At 37.4% G+C, this 12,843-nt stretch overlaps 1 protein-coding gene across 2 annotated transcripts in view; it reads left to right on the top strand.

Moving 5' to 3' along the window:
- dync1h1 (dynein, cytoplasmic 1, heavy chain 1) overlaps positions 1-12,843 on the top strand; it is a 56,240-nt gene that overhangs the window by 30,477 nt on the left and 12,920 nt on the right. Inside the window, exons 43-60 of one of the 2 annotated variants that reach the window (XM_059352652.1) lie at positions 6-135; positions 262-395; positions 1,177-1,291; positions 1,635-1,796; positions 2,354-2,568; positions 2,706-2,910; positions 3,643-3,816; positions 4,560-4,679; positions 4,806-4,926; positions 6,059-6,254; positions 6,602-6,719; positions 7,816-8,031; positions 8,918-9,130; positions 9,902-10,029; positions 10,151-10,304; positions 10,865-11,011; positions 11,343-11,493; positions 12,196-12,449. In XM_059352652.1, coding sequence (XP_059208635.1) covers positions 6-135; positions 262-395; positions 1,177-1,291; positions 1,635-1,796; positions 2,354-2,568; positions 2,706-2,910; positions 3,643-3,816; positions 4,560-4,679; positions 4,806-4,926; positions 6,059-6,254; positions 6,602-6,719; positions 7,816-8,031; positions 8,918-9,130; positions 9,902-10,029; positions 10,151-10,304; positions 10,865-11,011; positions 11,343-11,493; positions 12,196-12,449 — 2,953 coding nt within the window. Of the gene's footprint in view, positions 1-5; positions 136-261; positions 396-1,176; positions 1,292-1,634; positions 1,797-2,353; positions 2,569-2,705; positions 2,911-3,642; positions 3,817-4,559; positions 4,680-4,805; positions 4,927-5,683; positions 5,880-6,058; positions 6,255-6,601; positions 6,720-7,815; positions 8,032-8,917; positions 9,131-9,901; positions 10,030-10,150; positions 10,305-10,864; positions 11,012-11,342; positions 11,494-12,195; positions 12,450-12,843 lie in introns of both variants that reach the window. The other variant, XM_059352650.1, reaches the window with a different exon arrangement.

Raw genomic sequence — 12,843 nt, 5'->3', positions numbered from 1 at the left:
TCCAGGCTGGTGGATGATGAAGAAAGAAGGTGGACGGATGAAAACATCGACATGGTTGCTCTCAAACACTTCCCCAACATTGATAAGGAGAAGGGTCTCAACAGGCCCATCCTCTACAGCAACTGGCTCTCTAAGGTAAACCACAAACAGGCTCAACACGCTGGGATACTCCTGCTTTAGTACTGTTGCTGAAATAAAAAAATAAAAAATCTAAAGTAGTTAGATTTCCATTTTCACTGAGTGTGTTGTTTGCTCATGCAGGACTACATCCCAGTGGAGCAGGAGGAGCTGAGGGACTATGTGAAGGCCCGTCTGAAGGTCTTCTATGAGGAGGAGCTGGACGTCCCTCTGGTGCTCTTCAACGAGGTGCTGGACCACGTCCTCAGAATTGACCGGTGAGTTAACTGCCTTTGGTCTGGCTTGGTGTTAGTCTTAAAATATTCTATTTTAAAATAATTGATTTGATATGGAAAAATTGGGTAGTGTACATAAAACCAGTTAGGTCTGACTTTATCTGAGATGTCCATCATTAGAAGGAAAAGTACCCTGGTTGGTAGCTACAGAAGGTGAAAAGTTCTGTGGGTTTTTTTTAATTATTTCTAATTTGATTTATTGTTTTTTGTTTTTGTTTTTTTTCTTTTATGAATATTAATTTTTGTTTCTCTATTTTTGCTACTCTAGAACAAATTGCTGTCTAATTGGTCATAATTTTTGGATGACAGTGGATGACTACTATTTCAGTTGCACAATTTTATTTTTATTTTTTTATTTTAGTTGAAAAGTTCTGTTTGTTTTTTAAAATTATAATTATTTCTGATTTGATTTATTACTTTTTTTCTTTTCTTTTTATGAATATTATTTTTTATTTCTCTATTTTTGCTATGCTGGAACAAATTGCTGTTTAATTGGTCATCATTTTTGGATGACAGTGAATGACTACTATTTCAGTTGCACAATTTTATTGGAGAATATAAAAAGGTGAAGTTATTTTATATCTGATCCAAGATGAAAGATTGAGGAAAGATGTCAAGTGTAATCTGAAGATGCATTATTTATGTATACCAGATGTATGCAAAATGTTTGTTAAAATGTTCAATTAAAAAGTTAAAAAAATAATAATAAGTAAAGAAAATCTTTGATTTGGTGTAAATATTAAAATGATATCTCCTCCTCCAGAATCTTCCGTCAGCCTCAGGGCCATCTCCTGTTGATCGGGGTTAGTGGTGCAGGAAAGACGACTCTGTCTCGCTTCGTGGCCTGGATGAACGGACTCAGTGTTTACCAGATCAAGGTTGGTGCAACACAGGAACATATTCAGAGCCACATCGCTGCAATAGCCTGTCTGCTAGGGATGGGAATAACTAATCAATGATCGACAATGTTAATGGTTGTTAAGAATTTGGTCGATCACGTGGAATTTTTAATTGGTCTGGGTATTTATTTTTATTTTTATTCTATCTCAAAATAAAAGCGTTATCAAAACAGGCTTTTGCATAGTACTACAGTACAGTACTGGAGTAAAAACATAGCGATTAATTAATTGTTAATGTTTTAGATGCTCCAGTTGGCAGGTTTCTTCCAAACGCCCATCCCTACTGTCTGCATGTATTTATTATGTCTGTGTTTGTTTTCAGGTGCACAGGAAATATACTGGAGAAGACTTTGACGAGGACCTGCGTACGGTGCTGCGTCGCTCAGGTTGTAAGAACGAGAAGATCGCTTTCATCATGGATGAGTCAAACGTGTTGGATTCTGGCTTCCTTGAGAGAATGAACACACTGCTGGCCAACGGAGAGGTAACTTCATATACAACTTACAGGGGAAAGAGATGACAACTAGTTATCTGAAATAAAAATATCTATTTGTGTTGTGCACACTTCATTTTTTGTTTCCTAATATTTAAGGTGATAATAGTTTTGGATTTTTCATTATTTATTTTGTTGTGAATTTTTCTTTTCAAATTCAGTTAGTTTTAAAGAGTTTTTATTTTTTTTAGTGAGTTTGCTTGTTTTTATTTTTTTGAAAATGATTAGTTTTAGTTAAGTTTTTATTATATTTAGGTTTTTTTTGTATTTGGGTGCGAGATTCAAAAAGCTCACAATAAATGTTGCCTTTATTTCCTTCTATTCCTTTCTATTTCCTTCCTAAGTTTATTAACTCATAAAACCGAAGGACATTTTCACTATAATTTTAGTTTCAGTTTCAGTTAGTTATCATTTTTTTAAAACTCTCTTCTTTTTTTTTTTACTTTAGTTAACGAAAATATTTTTTCACTTGTAGTTTTCATTATTTTGTTAGTTTTCATTAACTATAATAACCTTGCTAATATGTAAACGTTGCCTTTTGTTCCCAGGTTCCTGGGCTGTTTGAGGGAGACGAGTATGCCACCCTGATGACTCAGTGTAAGGAGGGAGCTCAGAAAGAAGGCCTGATGTGCGACACACACGAGGAGCTCTACAAATGGTTCACCAGCCAAGTTATCAGGAACCTCCATGTTGTTTTCACCATGAACCCTTCATCAGAGGGCCTGAAGGACAGAGCTGCCACCTCACCTGCCCTCTTCAACAGGTACACACACACATGCTTCACACAGCATTTTTCCCAACTGAAAAATTTCCCCACTAAATTAATTCTTATCTAATCTCTTACATTGTTAGAATGACAGGATGCCATTTCTAAACTAACAAATCTTTTCTTTGTGCCAGATGTGTGCTGAACTGGTTTGGAGACTGGTCCACAGAGGCCCTTTATCAAGTGGGTAAGGAGTTCACCAGCAAGATGGATCTGGAGAAACCGAACTACAAGGTGCCGGACTACATGCCCATCGTCTACGACAAACTGCCCCAGCCCCCGTCTCACCGCGAGGCCATCGTCAACGGCTGCGTGTTCGTTCACCAGACGCTCCACCAGGTGAGACGCTTGTTTCCAGGCTTGCAGTGTGGTGAGGCGGCATAGCTTAATAGATTATACATTGCATGATACATGATCATTTTGTGATAAAAGCACCAAATTTGGCAGATGTGTTGATAAATATATTGGGAACAAAACTGGAAATTGGGCCATCACAAACTCAGACCCTGGTTGCCGTGGCAGCCATTTCTTAAATAGGCTCACTTTGCACCGTATTACGTCAACTTCCCGATATGATATCCTACCATGCTTTTTATCAATGGATACCTTGGATCTTTTTTATAAGATAGTTTCCATGACCAATGTGCCGTGGACAGAACATCAGAACGCCAAGGAGTTCATTTATTACAATAACATTCAGAGGCAATCTCCCCATTTTGTTGCATTTTCTTTAATTTGTTATTGTTTTACGTTGTCAAAAAACATATTTTCACTTGAACTTTTATGTAATTAATATTTGTGGTGTTGTAAACATGTGAACAGCAGCTTGGAGGCCCAGGTTCTATCTACTTGTAACAGCTGGCCACCATTTTGGAAAATTGCCAGCCATGGTCATCAGAATGTAAATATGTGATGGCCCAATATCCAGTCTTTTTCCAAATATATTAAGCTATATATGTACCAAATTTGGTGCTTTTATCACAAAATGAACAATAGGTTAGCTATGCTGCCCCACTAGTGGAGGTTGTTGTGTGGTTTACTTCATATGTTGTTGTTGTCAACTGTTCACAGGCTAACAACCGTCTGGCTAAACGAGGCGGCCACACTATGGCCATCACTCCTCGTCACTACCTGGACTTCATCAACCAGTACGCCAACCTGTTCAACGAGAAACGCAGCGAGCTGGAGGAGCAGCAGATGCACCTCAACGTTGGTCTCCGCAAGATCAAGGAGACTGTCGATCAGGTGAAGTAGCTTTGTGTTTGACTTATCTTAATGTGCTTGCATACATTAAGTCTATGGCTGTACTGAATGTAATTTGTTACTTTTAATGTTTCCGTTGTTTTTTTTTTTTTAAATGAAGCTTTAAATGTCTGTGGTCATTTTTATGATGTCAGTACAGCACCAGCTTTATTTTGCATAGATTACGGGCCAGTTTTTATTACAACTGTTTCTAAAAACCCTGACAAGTAAAGTTAAGGAAGTAAAGTTTATTTATAGAGCACTTTTCACAGATAAAATCATAAAGTGCTTTACAGAAAAAAAGGGGAAACTTAAGACAATTAAAACACAATGAAACATAAAAATTATAAAATAAAATATAAACAATGCAAGTTGGTCATCCAAATGCCTGTCTAAAGAGATAGGTCTTAAGGTAATTTAAAAGAATCCACAGAAATAGCGAACCGTAGGGGTGGAGTCAGAGAATTCCAAAGTTTGGGTGCTACATATTACAATACAATACAATAAATCTTTATTATCCACCATGGTGGAAATTTGCCTTCAGTTCACCGTAAAGATACAGAATTTCATTAAAAACATACAACAGTTGAGAATGCATTTAAAACATAGAATAAGAAAAGAAAACCCAATTATGAGCAGTTAAAAGTTATATTGTAAAGACAAGAGTTGGGTCTCTGAATATATAATTTCTGTGTGTTCTTGAACTCCTGCATGCTCCTTTCTGACGACCTGATTTCATCATCAAGGTGGAGGAGCTTCGTCGTGACCTGAGAATCAAGAGCCAGGAGCTGGAGGCGAAGAACGCTGCTGCCAACGACAAGCTGAAGAAGATGGTCAAAGACCAGCAGGAGGCCGAGAAGAAAAAGGTGCACATTTCAAGAATCACTATGGAGAAATATATTCCTCTTTTGGAGACGAACCTAACACTTTGGTCATGTTTTTTGTTCATTGATGGCTCATTTACTCTAATACTACTACTACTGTGATTCCAGGTGATGAGCCAGGAGATCCAGGAGGCTGTGTACAAGCAGCAGGAGGTGATCAAAGACAAGCAGCTGAGTGTCAAGGAGGACTTGGACCAAGTGGAGCCGGCTGTTATTGAGTCTCAGAATGGTACAGTAGTATATCAACTCACAGTCACCTTTACAGTTCACTAAACTGGCATTAAGACATTACTTTATTCTGTGATTTTGGGTTGCAGGGGGCAAAATGTTTTTCTGTCTCAATTTTTTTCTTCTTATTAGCTGACAGTTTATGTAGGGGAAACACTGTAAACATAATACATTACAGTACTCACTTACTGGCTTCCAGTTAACTTGATCTGAAAGTTGACCTAGAGGAAACACTGTAAGGGTCAGTGACAAATAAGGGTTGGCAAGATGTCAAATGGTGTAACCACAAAAAAATGATGAATATTAAATATGTCATCCACCTATATTGTATTTAAGTGGACTTATACATATAACTACTTCATTCTTTAAAAAAAATCAAATGAAATTTTATTTTTAGTATTTTCTACATTTACACATTTCATCAATATTGAGCAGAACGTATTCTTAAAAACAACCATTTTTTTTCTAAAGTTTTGACAAATTATGTAAAATTTGTTACATACCATAGTGTTGCAATGTAATTTTATTTCATTTTAATTCACATTTACTTTCCTGTATATAATCAGAATTTTATGGGGAAAAAAATACTGTTTACACCAACTGACACTGGGTTAGATCACGTCATTGACCCGTAAACATAATGCATTACAATACTCACTTATTGGCTCCCAGTTAACTGAATCTCTCCCTGCACCCTCCCTTCATCACTGCCCCTTCCTCATCATAACCCACGTCCTTGTTCACCTGATGTCTGATAGCCGTTAAGTCCATTAAGAAGCAGCACCTGGTGGAGGTGCGGTCCATGGCCAACCCCCCCGCGGCCGTGAAGCTGGCCCTCGAGTCCATCTGCCTGCTCCTGGGAGAGAGCACCACCGACTGGAAGCAGATCCGCTCCATCATCATGAGGGAGAACTTCATCCCCACTATTGTTAACTTCTCTGCCGAAGAGATCAGGTGAAATAAGAAAGAATGTATTCTGCGATTGTTCACTAAAGCTCTCTCCCTCTCTGTCTCTGCTTCTCTTTCCCTGAATCTGTTTCAAATCCATCCCTTCTTCTTCTCCTCTATTTGCTCCTCATCTCTCCTCCTTCTACTGCTTTCTTTCAAACACATTCCTCCTTCCACCCAACTAGCGGTGAGCTCTATTAAGCGGCATCACCTAGTAGAAGTGCGGGCTATGACCAATCCTCCAGCTGCAGTCAAGCTGGCCCTGGAGTCTATCTGCCTTATGCTGGGCGAGGAGACCAGTGACTGGAAAAAAATGAGACAAGTTATTATCAGGGACAATTTCATCAGCAGCATAGTCAACTTTTCCTCTGAGGAAATGAGGTACCGGTGTCAGAATGTCCGTCTAGTCTTTAATGGAAGCCCAAATTATATCAATCAGTATGTTAATCAAGTGGCACCTGTGATTTGATTTTTTTTTTAGGTTCCTTATCAGTAGATTTTTTGCCGAATCAGAAAATGAGCTGATGGTAAACAACGACTACTCCTTATTTTAGAGGTTGTGGTCATGATTTTGCATTTCTCACCGTGACGTATAGTTTAAATTACCACCCAGAACAAAATTTCATTTCTTGTTGTGATTCATGATCATTGTTCCACACTTTTGAAGTATTTGACCGTGTAAAGTGCTGCTATGTTCTAATTTCTCGGGGTGTTTCTACTTTATCCAGTGACCCCATCCGTGATAAGATGAAGAAGAACTACCTCTCCAACCCGAGCTTCAACTACGACCAAGTCAACAGGGCTTCTCTGGCCTGTGGACCCATGGTGAAATGGGCCATCGCTCAGGTAAAGAAGCCTAAAACAATATACAAATTAAGATGGTAATTGGGTAAAGAGAGTACTCCTTTAATGTTTACTAGGGGTGGGAATAATTAATCGATGATTGATTAATGGTCGTTAAGAAATTGGTCGATTACGTGGAATTTTTAATTGATTTTTAATTGATCTGTGTATTTTTTTTATTTTATCTCTGACTGCGGTATCAGTATCACTGAACTAATACACGCCCAGCGTTCAGTTCTGCGGCCGTACGTCAATAAGCCAATGAGCTGAGAATTAAGTTTGATAAAGCTACAGTTTGCAAACTGAAAGTTGCAATTACAATTATAAAACACACAGAAATACAAGACTGTTAATTTGAACAAAACTAGCTTACTGTATCAAACCTTGCTAGCATTAATAACTGGGTTAAATTTGATCCAAAACTTATTTAAACAAAAAACACATTTAAATATGAAGATTACTGTGAAAACTAACCTCATGCCTCTTCGGGGGCTAAAACATAAAATATCAAACTCTTTTTTTTTTTTTTTTTCAGTTTAATCTCACTGAGTTAGTTTTACGATTGACAGGATCAAGTCTCTTTTCGTCCTTTCAAAATAAAAGCGTTATCAAAACAGGCTTTTGCATAGTTCTGTATATATATCTTTTGTTTTGCCCATGTATGCATGCAGCTATTAATCAATTAATTAATCATTAACGTTTTAGTTGACAGGTTTCTTCCAAACGCACATCCCTAATTACTAGGTTTCATCCCAAACTTATTTAAACACAAAACACATTTAAATATGCAAGATTAGTGTGAAAACTAACCTCATACCTCTTCAGGGGCTAAAACAAAACATTGAGATTATTCTGTAAAGATAACATCAAGGAGTTCAGTTGATTTAGTTTTACAATTGACAGGATCAAGACTCTTTTCGTCCTTTCAAAATAAGTGTCTCATCAAAACAGCCTTTTGCACAGTACTCTATATATATCTTTCATTTTGCCCATGTATGCATGCAGTGATTAATTGATTGTTAACATTATAGATAGTAGAGTTGTCAGATTTCTTCTTGACGCCCATCCCTAATGTTTACTATATTCTATTCTCCCCTAGCTTAACTATGCTGACATGCTGAAGCGCGTGGAGCCTCTGCGTAATGAGCTGCAGAAGCTTGAGGACGACGCCAAGGACAACAAGTCAAAGGCAGAAGAGGTGGAGCAGATGATCAGAGACCTGGAGGCTAGCATCGCTCGCTACAAGGAGGAGTACGCCATCCTCATCTCAGAGGCCCAGGCCATCAAGGCCGACCTGGCTGCTGTCGAGGCCAAGGTAACTGATCAACAAACCCTTTCACAATCCTTAAAATGATACAGTTTCATAGGTTCATTGTCATAAGCATGAACCAGTAGAAATAACATAATAAACTCACAAATACCCACCCAAAAACAACAAAACGGAACAATAAATAATTGTATCTGAAGTATATTGCATAATTTTTCTAGATGAATATGGAACAACTGCAGCATTTAAATCATGCACAACCATTGTTAAGTTCAAAAGGCTTATGAAAAATGATATGCTAAATAAGTTTAGCTTACAAACTGGATGAGGGCGTTCTTGTAAGTGCCTTTAGTGTTTTATTTTGTGTTTGTTCGTTTGTTTCCTTTGCAGGAGTAATAGAAATTATCCGATCTAAATAGTTCGACATACTATGGTTGCCTGAAAAAAAAAAAAAATATATATATATATATATTTATTTATTTGACATTAAGTGTCTACATATAGAGAAACAATCTTATTTGAAGTGTGGAGTACCAGGGGAGAGGCCTAGAGAAGTATTCTTTACTTCAGCCTACTCCCTTTTTTTCAGACCAAAATGATATAAGGAAATGCGTATTGAATATTAAGTCGACTGGTTCTTATATTTATCTTATTACTTAGACAGGGGCAGATGCATGTAAATGTATAGGGTTATATATACTGTATGTGTGTATATGTCTATATGTTTATATGTACATCTGTGTAATGGTGTGTATGTGAGTATTTGTATGTATATATGCATCTAGCCTACGTTGTTAATTTTTCATTTAACCTTTATTTAACCAGATAAAAAAAAAATAATAATAATAATAATGTTAATGTTTATGTTGTTTATTTTTCCGTTCAAAAATAATTATTAAATGAATGTTTCCTACCTCCTGCTCTCTGCCTCCAGGTGAACCGCAGCACAGCCCTCCTGAAGAGTCTGTCAGCTGAGAGGGACCGCTGGGAGAAGACCAGCGAGACCTTCAAGAACCAGATGTCCACCATCGCTGGAGACTGTCTGCTCTCTGCAGCTTTCATCACCTACGCCGGATACTTTGAGCAACAGATGAGGCAGAACCTGTTCACCACTTGGTCTCACCACCTGCAGCAGGCCAACATTCAGGTACTTAAAGCTCAGATACACAAGGCCTTTTATTCACCACCAACCATACAAATCCTGGCCTCACTAACAAGATTACTTTTTTTTTTTTTAAATCACATTTCAATGGCACATTACACAGGCATCACCATTATGATAATTGGCATTGCGATCCATATTTTCAGATTTTTATCCAGTTATAAACAGAAACAAAGAGAACTTGGGTTTTTTTCCATCTACAGCAAGTAGTAAAACAGATTAGAAAAAAAAAAAGAAGGTTATATAATATTTAAAAAAGGAAGGGTGTTTCGGGGTGATGTATAATCTCCACTTCTCCCAGATTTCCTCAGAATTGGCTTTCTGAAGCCTCGCAGAGAAAGTGATTCTAACACACACACTATAGAGGGGCTGTCTGGCTTAAGCCATTTTCTTGTTATAGTGTTTTTAGCAGCTACACTCAGTACCAAAAATATATTTTGTGTTTTAATTTAAGGATGTAAAGTCCAGAAGCCCAAAAAGAAATTCATCCCAATTAAAAGCAATGTATAACCCAAATATTGTCACCAATTCTATGTAGATCTGATGCCAGAAAGATATCAGATTTTCAAATCTCCCACTGTTCAAAATAGTGATAACTTCAGTTTTTACACTTTCTCGCTATGATAAATGGTGTAGTTTTTGGCCTTCATAGAATAAAAAGTGCTGTATAACAATTATGATTAATTTTATTTTATCTGATGTTAGAGGACGTGTTTTATTCCAAACTAACATGGATGTAAATGTTGTTTCCCCCAGTTCCGTACTGATATTGCCAGAACTGAGTACCTGTCCAACGCTGACGAGAGGCTCCGCTGGCAGGCCAACTCGCTGCCAGCTGACGACCTCTGCACTGAGAACGCCATCATGCTCAACAGGTTCAACAGGTACGTGTCTTTCTCCTCTTCTGGCAACCTTTCTCACTTTTATTATTGTTGTGAAAATACTTACAATCAGAGTTTATTTTACCTCCCATGTTGATCTTTCCTGTACCATTCCCGTTCCTAGGTACCCGCTCATCATCGATCCATCAGGACAAGCCACAGAGTTCATCATGAATGAGTACAAAGACCGCAAGATCACCAGAACCAGTTTCCTGGATGATGCCTTCAGGAAGAACCTGGAGAGTGCCCTGCGTTTTGGAAACCCGCTGTTGGTCCAGGTAGGTCCTTCCTTCCTTCTTTCCTGCTGCAGTAGACCACACAAACCAGACATTGACAATCACTGCATTATAAACACTGTACAATATTTCTATAATTTAATATATATGTGCAATATGTTATGGTCCATATCCAACTGCTGACTCTGACAGATTCAACTTTATTGTCATTGCACATGTCACAAGTACAAAGCAACGAAATGCAGATAGCATCTAACCAGAAGTGCTTATGCAGTAATTAAGTGAATCATATTGCAATATATACAGGAATGAATTGTATAAAAATGCAGTATATTTAGGTATAGATTATATAAAACTTATGTTCATAAGTTTGTTTGTTTTTAATTGTTGATACTTTTTATATTCTATTTGTTTATACTGTAAATTGTTAATACTTTATATTTTTTACTTAGTTATTTGCTAATATCTCTTATATTTCTAGTTTACACTGCTGTTTACTATTTATTGTTTTTTGCGAGACTCTTTGCTGCTGTAATTCTTGGAATTTCCCAGTTCAACAAGGATTTGTTTATTTATCATATATACTTTTTTCCCCCCTTAAGGATGTAGAAAGTTACGATCCTATCCTGAACCCGGTGCTGAACAGAGAGGTCCGCAGGACTGGAGGACGTGTCCTCATCACCCTGGGAGACCAGGACATCGATCTGTCTCCTTCGTTTGTCATCTTCCTGTCTACTCGAGACCCAACGGTGAGGAGATTCATCATCTAGGTTTTATCTATGGATGATTTATTATAAGACAGTATTTTCTCAAAATCTGTTTATTGAAGGAATTTTTAATATATCTAATGCTGGACACCAAAAGATTTCCAGAGTCCCAGATTAAAACTGAAAGTTTTACTGGAGTCACGGCGCTCCCGTCATCTCCATCTTTATTATTATTATTATGATTTAATAGCTTTAAGTCTATTAACAAAGTTTCTCATGAAGATAATTAGCGTTCCTCTGAAATGAAACATTTCCCTCCATTAAAATGTAAAACATTAAGTTAATGTGTTATATGTTGTCTCTTGTTTTACAGGTTGAGTTCCCTCCAGACTTGTGTTCTCGTGTTACGTTTGTCAACTTCACAGTGACACGCAGCAGTCTGCAGAGCCAGTGTCTCAACAAGGTCCTGAAGGCTGAGAGGCCCGACGTGGATGAGAAACGCTCCGACCTCCTCAAACTGCAGGGTGAGATAGACAGAGAATGAATCACAGAGCACAGCTGGGCTGACGGGGCTGGATCGTATGGTTGTTTTTGGCGGCCTGTTTTAATTTTAGTCTTTGTGTCAAGCTGTCATTTTAGTTTTAATTAGTTTCAGTCACGTTCATAGTCTTTTAAGTCTAGTCAAGTTTCAGTCGACTAAAAGTCTGAGCATTTTAGTCTTATTTTAGTGAGAATTATCCATGACTATTTTAGTCTAGTTTTAGTCAATGAAAATTGTATTTTAGTCTCTTTGTAGTAATGCAATTCTATTTAACCCAGTCAATATAGAATAAGTTCCTAGTAGCATAGATGAAACCAAAATTTTGTTTTTTAGCAAAACCCATTTCACAATTTAAACAAGGTTGGCTTATTATATTATTATTATTATTATTATTATTATTATATCTCAGCAAGTAAAAAGCATTTTAGGAGAGTTTTTGTTTTGTAAACCACATTTAGTCTCGTTTTCATTCGTCGAAAATATTGCATTATATATTTTATTATAGTTATTGTCACATGACCAGCATTTACGTTGCGTCTCGTCTCGTTTTCGTCACGTGATAAAGCTTCGTTAACGACGATTTTTAGTCATAATTTTCTTTGACGAAGGCAACTCTACTTGACAGTCTATCTTTTTTTCTTGAAATCCTAAAACTGATCAACTACTCTCCTCCTGCATCTTGTAGGTGAGTTCCAGCTGCGTCTGCGTCAGCTGGAGAAATCGCTGCTGCAGGCCCTCAACGAGGTCAAAGGTCGCATCCTGGACGATGACACCATCATCACCACGCTGGAGAACTTGAAGAAGGAGGCAGCAGAAGTGACCAGGAAGGTGGAGGAGACGGACATCGTCATGGCGGAGGTGGAGGCCGTTTCCCAGCAGTACCTGTCTCTGTCCACCGCCTGCAGCAGCATCTACTTCACCATGGAGTCTCTCAACCAGGTCTGACTCAACTTACTACCTCTTCCACACGATCTCCTTTTTATGTCATTACATTAAACACGTGCACACTAAGCAATGCTGCCTCATATATACAGGTGAATCTCAATAAATTAGAATATCATAGAAAGGTTTATTTTTGCCAGTAATTCAATTCAAAAAGTGAAAATAACACATTATATAGATCCATTACACACAGAATTAAACATTTCATATCTTAATTTATTTAATTTATTCTAATTTATAATGATTATGGCTTGAATTTTGAATATTACAAAAGACTAATTTTAAAAAGTATATTTAATATGGAAAAGTTGGCCTCTGAAAAGTATGTCCATCTATATGACTCAATACTTGGTTGGGTCTGTTTAACTTGAATTACTGGAAATTTACTTTT

Source organism: Centropristis striata, chromosome 16 (genome assembly GCF_030273125.1).
Source record: "Centropristis striata isolate RG_2023a ecotype Rhode Island chromosome 16, C.striata_1.0, whole genome shotgun sequence".
NCBI classification, from domain to species: domain Eukaryota; kingdom Metazoa; phylum Chordata; class Actinopteri; order Perciformes; family Serranidae; genus Centropristis; species Centropristis striata.
The sequence above is the reverse complement of the archived record's forward strand: the minus strand, read 5'-3'. Positions and strand labels throughout refer to the sequence as shown.